This window comes from Penicillium subrubescens (assembly GCF_028828155.1).
Source record: "Penicillium subrubescens strain IBT 31985 chromosome Unknown utg000011l_segment0_segment0, whole genome shotgun sequence".
In the NCBI taxonomy this organism is placed as follows: Eukaryota; Fungi; Ascomycota; class Eurotiomycetes; order Eurotiales; family Aspergillaceae; genus Penicillium; species Penicillium subrubescens.
The window spans coordinates 2,201,627-2,216,982 of NW_026643161.1; the positions used below are offsets into that span (position 1 = coordinate 2,201,627).

Below are 15,356 nucleotides of genomic sequence, written 5' to 3' on the forward strand. Positions count from 1 at the left end.
GTCGATCCAGGTATATTGTGGCGCAGGGTTGAGTAAGCAAAATGTCGGAGACATTCTCATCGGTGCCACAAGTCGATTACTCCCGACTGAACAACCCTTCCACGAGAGATGATGAGTTGAAGAAGCTTCGAGATGCAATCTTTGTTGCCGGGTTCTTATACTTGACAAATACGGGGTTGGAGGTTGGTTCATCCTAAGGTCGAAGTTCATGAACAATTACTGATCCAGGCACAGGGTCTGATACGCCACACGCATGAGGAGATCCCGCGGCTATTTGATTTGTCTGATGAGGTCAAGGAAAAGTGCAACATGATCCACTCGCCATCCTTTTTGGGATACACTCGTCTTGGGGCTGAGACCACCGCAGCCAAAACTGATATCAGAGAGGTACGTAACCTGTTCACGCTGGCTGGCTTGGCTTTTACCCCCTTTTATTGTTTTTGTATGCCAAAGCTAAAATTCTCAGCAATATGACTTTGGAACCCCTGGCATGAAGGATTGGACGAATCAGGATCCATTCTGGCAACGTCTTGAAGGTCCCAACCAGGTAAGTTCTCCTATTCAATTCAAGCCCGGATAATCTTCGGTAATTTCATCGGTTGACTAGCAATATAGTACCCGAAATACCCTGGCGCGCAAGCGCTAGTGGAGGAATACATTGCCAAAATTGACGAGCTGGCCCAGAGCTTTGTCCATCTCGTGGCAGAATGCTTGGCCCTTCCAGCGGACACTTTTGACGACTTCAAAGGCCAAATGAGCCGACTGAAGTTTGTCAAATATCCTCGGTCGGCACCGAACTCGCAAGGTGTCGGCCCCCATAAGGACTCTGCTGGTCTATTTACCTTCCTCTCCCAGGATAATACTGGCGGTCTGCAAGTTTTGAATAAAAATGGAGAATGGGTTGATGTTCCCCCTATCGAGGGCAGTCTGGTGATCAATATCCAGCAAGGATTCGAGGCCATCACTGGAGGTGTCTGCGCTGCCACCACCCATCGCGTCATTGTAAGAGTGTTGCATCCAGACAAAGATGAGATGCTAACGGTCTCGTCCCATAGGCGCCAACCTCACAAACGCGATACAGCATTCCCTATTTTCTAGGAGTCCGCCTGGACTTGACACTGAAAGAGCTCAAGGAGTCCGCTACTCATATTGTGCATCAAATTCCGGTGTCCGACGACCGGAGGAAGCGAGCAGTCGACGTTCCCAGTGAATTTCTATCCCCTCTATACTCTTGCGTGAGTCACAATATCCTTCTTCAATATCTGGATTATAGTCCATGTACTCACTATGATCTAGTTTGGCGAGGCACATTTGCGAAATCGTATCCTCAGCCACCCTGATGTGGGCCGACGCTGGTATCCTGAGTTGCACGCAAAGTATTCACAGCATATTTTGGAGTAGACTAAGACGCTACAAGAATATTATTCTAGTTTCTTTGAGCATCGTAGACGTATGAGTGAGATACATGGATTGTGTCAACCACTCCAAGCCACTACGGTCTACTGAAAATTCCCAGAACAAATGAAAATTCCCGTGTTCAAGTAGGGACAACTCAACAGATGATTTGATATCCCCTTCTTCTTTCTACATGAGTATGTACACCTGGATTTTTTGGTAGGTATTCGGTCTGCTGTTATACACATCATTCAAAATAAGGACAATGCTATGTAAATGCTACTCTATGCTACAGTACGCAATACAAATGAGACCCATCGTCCACCTCTCACCACCAAGAATTACTCTCTCCTCTTCAAAACCGCAATGACACACCACCGCTGTCGATTACCAGGGCCCTCGCCCTCCCGGAAGGGAGCCCATTCCCGCCGAATTTCCCCGCCCTCCTTATCCCTTGAGACAAGATCCCTCTCGAAGATTCGCTCAACCTCAAATCCGTTCTCGAGTGCAGTCTTGAAAAAGTCCGCCACGATGGCCCGGCCCGTGTGGAACCCAGACACACACCAGACTCTGCCTCCAGGGGCAAGGAACCACTCCATTGTTCGGGCGAGATTCTTGTGCTGTGAGCGCATCCAGTAGCAGTCCGCAGCAATAATGCGGGTAAATGTCCCCTTGTGGGATTGGGAGAAGGAGTCGGTAACGGTTCCCCATTCGTGGGGCTGAATAGCGACGGCGGTCTGTTGGGAAGTTTGACGTTTCAGGAGGTTCTGCTTCACATTGAACTCGATTGCACCAGTCAGGGCTGGTGAGGAAGGGTGGTCTGTTGCGACGACTAGCGAGGCATTGGCGAGGGCACAGATAAGCGATGGCAGAGCGGCACCTGGGTGGTAGATATCAGTGAGCTGAATGTTGTATCGTATTGATTCGATGGACTTACCTGCCCCGAGTTCCATCACCGTTTCCCCATCCACAGACCAGATCTCACGAGCTTCTTTCTGCGCGTCAGAGTCGTTCTCAGTAGCCGGACAACTCGCATTCTCAACACCTTCAGCCACAACCATCCCCGCACTCCACAAGAAATGCGCAAACAGCTGTCTCCCATCCTCAGCCTGATTGGTCTGAGTAGCCCCCTCCTTCTTCTCCGGTCCGATCGCGCCCTCTTCCGACTTCTTTTTATCCTGGCCTGGATAGGATGGAATCATGATTTCCAGCTCGCCATAGTGTGGGGACGAGTAGAGGAGGTACTGGCCAGGATCACCATAGAACGAAGGCGCATCATCGGGAAAGAGATGAGGCAGGAAAGCACCGAAGAGATCCTCTGCGGACTCTTCGAAATCCGAGCTCCTGTCTGCATCGTGAAAGTCTGGTGCCGGGGCCGCATCCGTGGGGGTGGCTGTAGAGGCTTTGCGGAGGGGAGCTGGCCGCAGACGCGAATGTAGCATAGTTGGCCCAGCTCCCCTCAAGAAAGGCTATGAAAAGCTGTTCCTGAATTTCTTTGGCTGTTCAGTATGAAGAGCGGCGACAGGCCGTGCCAATAACGCGTTCTCGGTGCGGTAAACAAGACGGATATCTTGTTTACTCGAGGGTGTAATTGGCCGGATAAAAGAGACGCAATTGCATTGCGGGGTAGCAACATACTGTAAGGCACACTAAGTATGTGGTGTGTTTGTATTGTTTGGCTGTACCGACACACTCACTCTCATTGGTTCCTCGCTGATGCCTGATCTTCCCCAAGTGATTCATCATGTGACTCTCTGCCCTGGTGCCTGAGGTACCTTTGCATACTTACATGAAGCTATTCAGACCATCGCTCCTACGAAGGCTTCGGATGATTTGGCGCAGGAAATCTGATATGAGGGTCATGTGATTCTGATCAACAGTTTTGAAATGCCCAGTCATAGTTACCACGACCTTATTTTGGCTGAGGGAGGCAACATTATTACCCTACAAACATTAGATATTTTGGGACCCTCGCTCCACGAAGTGAACTCGTACTATCTATCTATATTATGGCCCCTACTTGTAGAAGCTAAGGTCGGCGCGTTCCATCGTGCTAATGCATATTGTGATGGCCGCTTTTGGTCGTATTGAACAGCCAACAACAATCAAAGTCTTGCTCATAGTTGTATCTACCTCTGACCGGACAAATTTGAAGCTCAATGGGAAAACAGATAAGGAGACCCGAGTTCAGTTTCTGCTACCATTAGATATTTGGACAAATTAACCATCCCAGGGCTATTGAAGAAAATATTCTCGACAATTTGCATCGTAACGTATTTCATAACACAGTCAACTCATCTCAAAAGTACCTTGGCGTCAAGGTCGGCACCGGTGTGGCGAGGCAAAGCCCAGAGCACGTCTCCGTTTGTGTACAAGTCTGGCCTGTGGGGCACGCATTGAATGCACCCAAGATGCAAGGAATACTCGGCAAGTTTGTTGGAGTAGCAATGCAAAGGCCGCCACACGCAGCTGGTGTGGAACAGGCCATAGTGGGGGTACAGGTCGAGCCCGTCGGACAGGCGCCGCCCATTGTGCACGGGGATAGCGGGGTTGAAGTAGGCACGGAAATACACGCGCCCCCACAAGATCCTCCACCCGCCGGGGGGCAACTCATAGTCGGGGTGCAAGTTGAACCTATCGAACAACCCGTCGAGGCACCGACCGTGCATGGGACTACAGGAGGGGGAGTGAACACTGATAGACAGAGCCCGTGGCAGGTCATTGTTTGCGTGCATTGCGAACCGGTTGGGCAAGGCGATCCCCCAACAATGCATTGAACAGATGGAGTAGGGGTAGGTGTTCTTGTTATAGGTGGACAGTGGCCATGGTCGTGGCCATGATCACCGTCATGATCATGGTCATTTTTGGCGAGAGTGATCGAAAGGGTAAGGCAAAGTGTTAAGAGGAATCGTGCAAGAATCATTATGTCCAAGATAAATATGTTTTCAGGTGTGACTGAGCTAGATAATCTTGGAACATATAGTATCTTTCCCTCCCAGAGAGAGACTTGAGGCTCCTATTTATAATGAAACTACAGGCTATTCCACCATGGTTGAGTCAAGGCCAAAAAAGAATCGGGGTCCCAAGGATCAGCCGGTCGACTGGAGGAAACAAACATGACATGCCATGCCATGGTAATAATGAGACATACATGAGTAAGTGCCCAGTAGGAAGTAGGTATCTAAACTTTAATACAACGTAGATGATTGATCAAAAACATCAGGCGACTACTGAATTCAAATTCAGGCCTGCCACAAGTCAGTCGAGGGGTTCTGTACCACTGACAAAGAACTGATTCACAAATGCGTTGATGCGTCTTCGCTAATATAGCTTATAAGTTGATGGAAGGGCCAAGAAGTGAGACATTTGATACGTGGCTGACAGGTCTCAAAACGCCATCTCGTATCTAGCTCGTGTCTGTTGCAGTAAGAAGCTTGCTTGAGGCGGGGTTCTCTGTGAAGAAAGCGACCGAGGGAAAAGGAGGATTGAGGAATTGTTCTGATAGCATGAATGTTCATATGATGATATGTCAACAAAGGAAATTCTGGATCAAAAGAAATATAACGTACGTAAGTGGAGGGCTCAAATCCCAATCTGATGAAATAACTAACAAGGGCACCTTTTGTAGACCCTGACGACGGGTTGGGACTCCTAGCCTAAACTTAAATCCATGGCTTTTGCGCATGTCTATAGCGGCGTCGAGCCCATAGCACACTTCCGAGACTGTGGCGATAATCCGCATATAATAATAGCAACAATCTAGCCCGCTGCCGACCATGGGGAAGTCTCAATAGGGCACATTGGCCAATTTTGACTTTTAACGAGTGAAACTCAGAAACTGGGCTGGGCGGGATGAAAGTCAGAAGGAGTGCAGTTGAAAAAGAAAAAAAAAACCCGAGTGACATTCATCTTCTCTTCCCTCCAAGTAGATACTCATTGAAAATCAATACTCGACAGAACTAGAAGACGGAGATTTCCATTCTTCCGCTCTCAATGTGCACAGACAGCATTTCTTGCTGGTCGACAAGACTCATGCTCTTCGTTACAAGGCAAATCTCATCACAAAATTATAGGTCAATACTCTATCCCGACAATAATTATATCAAGGATTGTGGTCCAGAAGTTATTGAACCCGCCTAACACTTGGTGTTCGGGTCTTGCCTGTTAGACCGGCTTATAAAGCTTCGATGTTGGGAATAGACTATACTTGTAAACAAGGAGCCTTGCGACGTAAATCTTGGGGTGAAAACAAGACGACTAAGTTTTCAGATGTCTTAGATTGTCTATTTGTCTACTGCGGTGCCTTCTGCGACGGCTCAACCTCGGGGGTTAACTCCTGTTTATATGTTAACTAACTAGTTAGTTAACGTAGTTCCCGGCTTACCTGATAACCCGGTTAACCCGATAACCCCAAAACACCATACTAAATGCAATTTTTTAGGTCATAGCATATCAACAACTAGAAGCATTTCTTTCTTTGATTTATAGTGTCATATAAATTCTGAGCACTAAAAACGGTGTAGCATGACTCAAATATTTTGAAAAGGGTTAATTACCTATATTACCAAAATTACACTCCGGTCCAGTGATGTAGATATATATATTAATATTATACCACTTGGAAAAATTTCTCGACCTAATAAATATACTTAGCATGGTATATCAAACACTACGGTATCCCTAAGATGACATTCTTGGCCTTTGGGGTTGAAATATGAAATTATGAAAAATCCCATTTAGTATGGTGTTTTGGGGTTATCGGGTTAACCGGGTTATCAGGTAAGCCGGGAACTACGTTAGTTACTGTTTCGTGTATTACGTCACTATACATCTTGGCGGTCCCTTAATTCCGCGAGGTCACAACCTTATCCTCCGGAGTCAAGTTCCATGTCATTTCGTCTTCGCGCAAGAAAAACCCTACCGCCACCACGTCATGAATTAGAATCAAAAATGGCTTCTTGACTTTGCAAGGCAACACCTTGCGCCAAAAAATCCACATTCCTCTCGAGGTCACATTAGGGTATCTAGCAGACAAGAGGAGCGTCGCGGTTTGAGGCCTTGAGTACACCAGACAGAAAGTTCGTTAAATGACAGGAGTTGAAGACCCTATGCTGCCAAAACTGTAGCACGATGCTTACATCATGATGAAAAGCTCTCTGCCATTATATAAATCTCTTCGGCACATATGTTAATTGGTTATCTTAACAGACAGCAGTCAATCTTGCCAACAAGCTATCGACTATGAGACGACTACCGCGGCCAGCAAAATTTCGATTTGCATTGGTAGCCACGTCCCATACAAGAGCGAGACTTCTTTCGGAGAATGCGAAGCCCAGGAGTGACATCTACTCCTTTGAACAGTTTGATGTCTGCGGTAAAATCATTGTTACCACAGGAGGTGCTAGAGGGCTAGGCTTTGATATGGCTCACCAGTTATCGGAGGCAGGAGCAAAGGGTACCGTAGCTTTCTCTGGGGTGGTAAACATTTTATTGAATTTTCTTAGTATATGTCCTCGACATTCTCGGAAGACCAGATAGAGAGTTCTTGGCAGCACAAGATCACGAATCCCCCTTGGTGGGCTTTTGCAATATGTCAACGTGGACGTGACCGACGTGCAAAAGATTGATGACACGATATCGCAAATTACAGACAAGAACGGCCGTCTCGACGGCCTTATTGCTGCGGCGGGTGTGCAAAGAATAAATAGGCGAAGCGATTGGACAATCACAAGAGGTAGCGGAGCAAGTAATGAGGACGAACTTTTTTGGTGCCTTCAATTGTGCTACTGCGTGTGGTATGCAGATGTTAGAGAGAAAATGTCCCGGCTCTATTGTGCTTGTGGCGAGTATGAGCGGTCTCGTCGCCAATAAAGGGATGTATGGTTCAGTCTACAACTCCTCAAAAGCTGCGGTGATACAGCTTGCAAGAAAGTTGGCACAGGAATGGGGCCCAGTAAATGATCAAGGGAGTGGTGGGATTCGCGTGAATAGTTTCTGTCCAGGTCATACGTACACGCCGATGGCGGAGAAGTCGTTCGAAGACGGACCCGAGACCAAAGAAATGTGGGCACATGCGAATATGTTACGGAAAATCGCACGGCCATGGGATTTCAAAGGGGTATCGCTGTTCTCAATGAGCGATGCGAGCAGTTTAATGACAGGCAATGCACTCATCATTGATGGAGGTCATACTGCTTGGTGAAGCGAACGACCACAGTCATGGATCATAGTCTGGCAGGAGAAAGATTTGCTTTCGATCAGAGAGTCTTCTACAGTAAAATTCCAAACGTTGCCCATTTCCCTTCAAGAACAGAACAGAGCGCTTTGTGTAATTGGATTGTAGTAACTACCCCGGAATCTTGTGACTAACATGTCGTGATCTGAAAGAGGAGAGTGAATATTATGCCTTATCGAGAGAAGAGCTGATAGAAGATATGGTCACAGTGATATAACTTGCTCACAGTGATATAACTTGCTCACAGTGATATAACTTGCTCACAGTGATATAACTTGCTCACAGTGATATAACTCGACTTCACCAGCTGCAAAGACAATAAAGCCATTCGACAGTTCCGCAATGCCTGATCATATTCTAATCGGCCGTATCTGGGGTTGGTATTGTTCACCCCTCGAATTAGTCGTGAAAGAATTAAATGTATAACCACTCTAAACAGCAATGGGAAAATGAGTAAGATTTATAGGAGAGTAGACAATAAATTGGAAAAAAAGAATACACTCTACATGACAGAACGTGCAATGGAGGTTAAAAAATCGGTATATTCAGACAACCCCCCACATATTTCCCGCTTGGACTTGAAAATTAACCAAATACAGACCTCGCTGTGAAACTTAATAGAGAAAATCGGTTCCCGGTGTTAGACTTTGATCAATAGGTCAAATGAACATGGTAATTGAACCAGGATTTTTGATTTCTAGCATACTTTAGACATTTGCCCATGTTTTTCAACAAGAAACGAGCCTAATGATCAAACAGGAAGTCCAGTCGCTTATTTCCTTTGTCGGTGGTTGTCTCCAGATAAGTAGCCCTTTCCTCAGGGCTCAGCTTTTCCCAGCGAGCCTTTTTCCATTGATTCCTGCGCACGTAATACGCTTTTGCGAGAGCATACAGCACAACAGTAGCAATGTTAATAGCGATAAGCTGCTTATTACCACGTCGATAAAGGGGCTTATCGTCTGAGCGATAGATATTTGATGATGCGATACCCGAAAATTGAATGGTGATGTTGTACAACGCAGCACTCACTGTCCGGGTTCGAACTGTGTTGCTCAAACGAGAGCACCACCCAACATGAGCCGCATGGGGAGACGGCCAGCCCAGCAAGACAAATGTCACCGCGTAGAGACCCCAATGAGACAAAGTTCCGGCGGATGTGTAAAGAACAATGAGCAGTGGAAGAGTCCATAGCTGGGTCAAGAGACCAATCAGAGAAATTTGATGGAAACGTTCTGTTAACTCCGTAACAAGGAGAAGGTTGATGGACGCAAACACGGTCACTGGGATCGATAGCAAGGTGGTCTGGAATGTATTGAAGCCAATGGCCTTCAGCGAGAGCGTAAGATAGGTTTTCGGTGGCGCGGTTGGAATTTCGAACAGTATCCCGATTGCATAGATTGGCCAAAGATCGTAATCTTTCAAACTCTGCCAGAGCATCTTCAGCGAAAGTCCTTGGCGGTTATGCATGTCTCCCTTGGATGGGTCATCTCTGAGCACGCGGTTGACGATGATCTTTTCCTCCCTCTCTGAAAAGTACCCCTTCGGATTCCACCAAGTCTGAGTCTGCGTGGGGCCGGGGACGAGGAAGAGGAAGCTAAGGAAGCCGATCACAATGCTGATAAGTGCCTCGATGAGGAAAAGCCACCTCCAACCTTCACGGCCGGCAACGCCTCTCATGTGCAGAACACCATATGCAATAAATGAGGCGATCACTCCCGACATCGAATCCACGAACCAGAATAATGCGAGGCGGAATGGCATCTCTGATTTGGTATAGAAATAAGACAAGTACAAGATCGAATCAGGAATGAAGCCACCCATAAACAGACCAATGAAGAAACGGCACGCAAAGAATCCAGCTCGGTTCTGCATGAAGAATTGACCACCAGATGCCAAGCTCCACAAGATTATTTGGATCGGGATCCAACGATCGGGGCCAAGTCTTTTGCCGATCATCTGAGACGGGATTTCGGCGATGAGGAAGCCGATGCGATACATGTTTTGCGCATTGTTGTAATCATTCGTGCTGAGATGCAAATCATCAAGGAGATTATCTGCTGCAGCATTGGCCAAGTTTCCCCGATCAAGGTTCAGCCCGAAGAACATCACCAAGATCCACAGAAGGACCGTCCAATCGGTTTTGCGCCGAACTGCGATTTCCTCGCGGTAAGTCCACCTTGCACTGGGGTCAAAATGGGTAAGGTTTTCGTAATCGGGATGTGGCTGGTAATATTTTGCGAGCAATGGATCATCAAAAACGCTTCGAACGGTCGCGATCGCATCAGGGTTGTCGGTTCTCCGTGAAGGAACGAGGAGCCTTCGCAGAAACGATGCCGGCTCTCGTTTCTCAGTTGGGTCCACTAGGTGATCGGCATCCCCTTTGTCGGCTGGTGGTTCGCCAGCCACTATGACTTCGGCCGCCTTGGCTGTGGTGCTCATCTTCAAAGTTTGGAGAAAGGTGGACCTTTGGGCCTGTCAAACCTCAGAGTCCAGGTCCTGATATATGTCCTGTTGATTACCATCAAGAATCTACATGGCTAAGGGGTAATATCCCAATCTACATTCGTGCTCTGGAGACTGAATGATACCATTCACGCGAGCATACAAAATCCTCTTTACAAGATCCACTAATTGGCTTCGAGATAGGACAATGGCGCAAGATTCAGCCCTCGCCTTCTTACGATGCCATCTTATTTTGCTAATCGAGTGTTCTGTTTGATTCATCTGGACTTGATCCAGTCACTGTTTCGCCATATAAGGGCGGATGGCATCAGGCTTGGTCAGTAACAACCGAACATCCACAATAGTATTTCCTGGAGCAGAGACACATTTTATCCGCGTAAGGCGTTGTTCCACAGAAACAAACCCCTGCAATTGGTGGATAATTTCGCCCCTCGCAGTCGCACAGCCCTATGCTCGGGTAATTGATGGCCGACTCCGATGACCCTTCCGGTCGTGTCATTTTAGGAAATTCTGAGTGATGAACGGAGAATACAATACTATGCGGCGTATCGATCCACTACCACGTGGTTTTCTCATAGAAAATTTTAATTGCCTGGCAATGGGGCTCTTTCCCACATTAATTATGGACGTGTCAGTTGATCTGTTCCAAGACTTACGGAGAAGAAATGCAGAGGAAAAAAGTAACAGCCCTCAAAACACCCGGTTATCGTTGGCAGCTTCTACGAGACTCGGTCATGCAAGTTATTGTTGACCGAGCTGTACGTACAATGGGTATTACAGACAATGAAGATAAGATTTCCTTAGCACATCATGCTACGGAGTAGATAGCACTGGAATTCACTGTATGGTTGGCCTCAACAAGAATAATATCACGTCACTGATAGCTTAAAGGGCTCGACCAATCAGACTAAAAGGATCCCCAGTAATGCAATTCGTAGTCGACAGACCCCGGGCGCCAAAGTGGGGCAGGTTCATAGACAGGAATAGGGGTCGAAGCTGCGGGTGGTTAGAGAATTCTTTTATCGCAAGGTAGATTTCAAACTTACTGCCATAACCTGTGCTAGGCGCGGCCCACGTTGGGGTGCTTGGTGCCTGCCAAGAAGTGGGAGTTGCCGTGACAGTGTAAATGCTGGTATACGTGTAGGGTGACTGAGTACCACTCAGAGTCTTTATGCCGTTGTTCACACCGTAACTATTATCACCAGAACCAAAAACATTGTTGATTTTGTTCACGATCGCACTCCCAGTATCAGTCCATAAGGAAAAGTCCTCGACCGTGACATTGATCGCAAAGTTCAGATCATTTGCGATCAGGTAGATTGGTGGTCTTTTTGTGCCATCAGCAACAGAACCTGAAGTCTTTGTTAGAATCTGGTACCCTCTAGAATTAATATCAAAGGATACAACCAACCTGTGAAATTGCGGAATACAAGGTTACTCAGTGCAACAGAACCAGTATCTGGTGAAAACGTATTCTGCCAGTACTGATTGATATCGAGACCATATAGGCTTGAAAGAGAGCGGAAGTTGGAGAATGTCACGTTTGTCACATAGCCCGATCCTCCGGGGTATGTCTTTATGAAGGCAATATTGTTCCCTTGAATAATGCTTATGTTACGGGCTTCCTATTTGAACGGTGAGTATATTAAATTCTTTGTGGGATAGTGTGGCATGGCTCGTACGATATTGGATATCTCTGCTGACACGTTCAAGCTTCCAATAGAAATTCCCGACCCCGCCTGATTGCAGACAAGATTTTCTATCAAAGCGTGGTGCGATGGACTTTTGACTGAGACACATTCGTCTCTATTGGTTACCTAGAAATTTAAAACCGAGTCAGCATGGAAGGAATCACGAAGCTTGCGAGCCCGCAGGCACGGTGTCTCCTAGAGATCCCGAGATAAGACGGCGAACCTCATTGTCATGAATGTAGTAGTTCGTCCCAATCGCATCAATACCATCGTAGCTACCCAAATTCGCCCCACGGATGGTCAAGTGATATACTTCAACGTTCAAGACAAAATCGAGCACAATATGAAATTTAGGGCTGTCAACCAAAATCAGGTCATGGACAGAAGCATTGGTTGGTGAGATCAGTCTGACTAGGCGTGGGCGCTCAGTACTGGATGTTTGGCATTGTCAATGTCGGAACTTCCAATCCTTGTGAGCGGAATTTACTGACTTGTTCCCGTTCCGGTAGAGATATCCTTGTCCTTGGATGGCGCCCGTTCCAGTCAATGAATAAAATTCAAAGTCGACAGCTATCAGAGGAGTAAATCTGGATGAACAGTTGTACTTCGAACAGGATCGTGAACACAATTGAGACCACACATACCATTGACAATGACAAGAACATTCATCAAGAACTTCCCGTCACCTTCTCCATTGATTGTTGAATTAATCAAATCGATGCCAGCGGAACCTTGGAGTATCAAACCTCGATCCACATTCCAATTCCCATTGTAAGCTGCCGTAATTAAGCCATCCAACTGAAAAGCCCAATTCGTCCCGTTACTGAGGACGACACTCTGGTTCAGAAGATAATCGCCCTCAGGTATGACCAATCGACTTCCAGGCCTTTTGCGAACGCAATCCGTGAAGGTCTTCTCGATAGCGGAAGATATATCACTGGAGTTGTCTGCGACTGCACCGTAATCCAAAACATTGCACTCGATCGTCTTTTTTTCCAGTGGTGTCGTAGGTCCGACTGGTCCAATAAGTTGACCAGCGGCCACCCCGATAATAACAAATAGCGCCAACAATCGCATAGCTCTAGTATTGGGTGAATGTCTTAGAGATGACTGATAATCAGAGGTCTCAAAAATTTCCTTCTTGATGAATTCTAGAGCAAGACCTTATCTCTTTAGACCATGGATCATGATCACCAGGACTGCCTTTTACATTGTCCCATTCTCAGCGTTGTTGCTCATAACCTACCGTATAGTCGCCATCATTTTTCCACCTCACAATGTGCTGAAATAGCGCACTTCAGATAGAGTACATGGAAAAATCATCAGGATTCATTCAAGCTTGAAGCTAGATCGGGCGGAACCCCAATTTTGCCGACATCGGTTATAACAAGCATTGTGGTTAAAGTCGGTAGAGTGTACGGGCATCCAAGTAAGGGATTTCCCTCCTCGGGCTCGGGGCATATAGCGCCGTTTCCCGCCCGAGCTGGTTCACCGGCGTATCGCATCATCTGGTCTATCAATTACGCATTGCTGACCACACAAATGACTCGACGCGAGCTCAGTTGTATCTGGATTTGTTATCTTTAGCGATTGCGCGATCACGAACCCTCATAATCATTGGTGGGAATTTGTGAACGTGTCAAATTCAAGAAGCGTTATTAGAACGGCTCATGTAACCCTATTTGATTAATTCAACCGTGTGGTCGGTTGCATTAAGGTCTGCTCTCCTGGCAGAAAATAAGCTTTTATTTTCAAGCCAGATCAAGGGAAATCATTCAGTCCTACAACATGGCGGCACATAAGAACGTGCTGTTGATGATCGCAGACGACCTTGGGAAGCAATTGAGCTGTTACGGTGCAAGGGGAATAAAGACGCCTAACATCGACACCCTCGCTGCCCAAGGAACTCGTTTTGAACGTGCCTTTGCCAGCACTGCTTCTTGCAGTGGTAGTCGATCTGTCATCTACACAGGTCTTCATACCCATCAAAATGGTCAATATGGCCTAGCAAGTCATCGGCATCATTTTGTGACCTTTGATCATGTTGAGACCGCTCCTCTTCTTCTAAACCAGATCGGACACAAAACTGGAATTATTGGCAAGATCCACGTGGGCCCAATATCACTGTATCCCTGGGAGATCAAAAAAGAAAGCGACACTCGTGATGTCGCAGTGATTTCCGATCAAGCACGATCTTTTTTCCAAAAATGCAAGGAAGATGAAAGCCCCTTCTTCTTGACCATTGGTTTCATCGATCCTCATCGCGATCGGACGAGGGGAGGATTTGGTAATCCCCACCAATATGATGCTCGGATTACCGAAGGCACGTATGGTACAGACCACGTGGAGATTCCTGGATTTTTGAATGACTCGCCTGGTGCCAGATTGGAGCTAGCGGAATATTACAACTCAATTCATCGCCTTGATCAAGGAGTTGGCTTTGTTCTGAACGCCCTCGCCGAATCTGGTCTTGCAAGTTCAACTCTCGTTATTCTCTTGAGTGATAATGGCCCTCCGTTCATGAATTCGAAAACCACACTGTATGACTCTGGGGTCCAGTTACCCCTGATTATCAAACACCCCGAGAGGGAACCAGCAGTGAGCTCAGCCATGGTCTCTTATATCGATATTCTTCCAACGATTCTTGACTTTGTGGGCCATCCAGCGAAAACGGACCCTGCACAGAAACGCATTGGTCGATCTCTTCTTGAAAACATCGGCTCTACAGCAGATGATACCAAGTTTGACCGCGTCTTTGGGTCGCATACATTCCATGAAGTGACCAATTATTGGCCCACTCGCTTCATTCGTGACAGGCGGTACAAATACCATCGTAATCTAGCCTGGCGACTGGACTTCCCCTTTGCCTCGGACATTTACGGATCCCTGTCTTGGGAGGACGTTCGGAATTCTAGTGATACGGAAATCTTTGTTGGAAAGCGAAAGCTGAAAGATTACTTTTTCCGTGGCCCTGAAGAGCTATATGACCTCGAGAATGACCCATGGGAAGTCAATAATCTTGCCGGAGATCCAGACCACCAAGTCTTACTGGAAAAGATGAGGGCGACGCTGGAGGAATGGCAACGGAGAACTGAAGATCCATGGCTTTATCGGGATGGTGTTTCCGTTTGGTTCAACAGATATCATTTCCCTGCCGGATTGAAGATTCCCGACCGGCTCGATTTTGATGTGAATCAACCGGGTAACGCAGATCTGAAAGCCTTCGATGGAAATGTAACTTGGGGAACTGAGGTGAAGTCTGATTAATATCAGTAGTGCCTTAACTCGGTGTTTTGTATCTTCTCCTTTCTATTATCCAATCAATATGATATGTTTTACGAGTTAGTTAAATGCGATGGCTGTTTTCAACGATAGAGTCCGTTCGTATACATGCATGTTTTTCCATTTCTATTACCAATCGCCAGCAAACAGGCAACAGCTGAACCATGACTACGCTTGCTATAGATATGGTTATTTTGACCCTTCTTTCCTCTAATGTCTCAGTTTTCATTCCAGTAAACTCCTACATTTTGAGAAAGAGAGTATAGTTAGCAACGCCATATATGGCCCGG

The 15,356-nt window shown here is 46.7% G+C and overlaps 5 protein-coding genes across 5 annotated transcripts; 2 read left to right on the plus strand and 3 right to left on the minus strand.

The window, feature by feature from the left end:
* Window positions 1-41: 41 nt before the first annotated feature.
* On the plus strand, window positions 42-1,401 carry N7473_013084 (isopenicillin N synthase family dioxygenase; the record flags this gene model as incomplete). The annotated part of the gene is made up of 6 exons (XM_057159023.1): window positions 42-182; window positions 235-387; window positions 467-547; window positions 616-1,002; window positions 1,056-1,235; window positions 1,297-1,401. 6 exons carry the CDS (start codon window positions 42-44, stop codon window positions 1,399-1,401), a joined length of 1,047 nt encoding a protein of 348 aa, XP_057002977.1.
* Window positions 1,402-1,736: 335 nt separating this feature from the next.
* On the minus strand, window positions 1,737-2,837 carry N7473_013085 (putative nicotinamide N-methyltransferase; the record flags this gene model as incomplete). The annotated part of the gene is made up of 2 exons (XM_057159024.1): window positions 1,737-2,275; window positions 2,333-2,837. The coding sequence occupies 2 exons, from the start codon at window positions 2,835-2,837 to the stop codon at window positions 1,737-1,739; spliced, it is 1,044 nt and encodes a 347-aa protein (XP_057002978.1).
* Window positions 2,838-8,374: 5,537 nt separating this feature from the next.
* Window positions 8,375-10,069, minus strand: N7473_013086 (putative MFS transporter; the record flags this gene model as incomplete). Its single annotated transcript, XM_057159025.1, has 1 exon — window positions 8,375-10,069. One exon carries the CDS (start codon window positions 10,067-10,069, stop codon window positions 8,375-8,377), a length of 1,695 nt encoding a protein of 564 aa, XP_057002979.1.
* A 931-nt stretch (window positions 10,070-11,000) lies between these two features.
* Window positions 11,001-12,861, minus strand: N7473_013087 (putative rhamnogalacturonase; the record flags this gene model as incomplete). Its single annotated transcript, XM_057159026.1, has 7 exons — window positions 11,001-11,089; window positions 11,140-11,445; window positions 11,505-11,718; window positions 11,776-11,910; window positions 11,972-12,215; window positions 12,276-12,354; window positions 12,429-12,861. The coding sequence occupies 7 exons, from the start codon at window positions 12,859-12,861 to the stop codon at window positions 11,001-11,003; spliced, it is 1,500 nt and encodes a 499-aa protein (XP_057002980.1).
* A 711-nt stretch (window positions 12,862-13,572) lies between these two features.
* On the plus strand, window positions 13,573-15,051 carry N7473_013088 (sulfatase family protein; the record flags this gene model as incomplete). The annotated part of the gene is made up of 1 exon (XM_057159027.1): window positions 13,573-15,051. The coding sequence occupies one exon, from the start codon at window positions 13,573-13,575 to the stop codon at window positions 15,049-15,051; it is 1,479 nt and encodes a 492-aa protein (XP_057002981.1).
* Window positions 15,052-15,356: the final 305 nt, after the last annotated feature.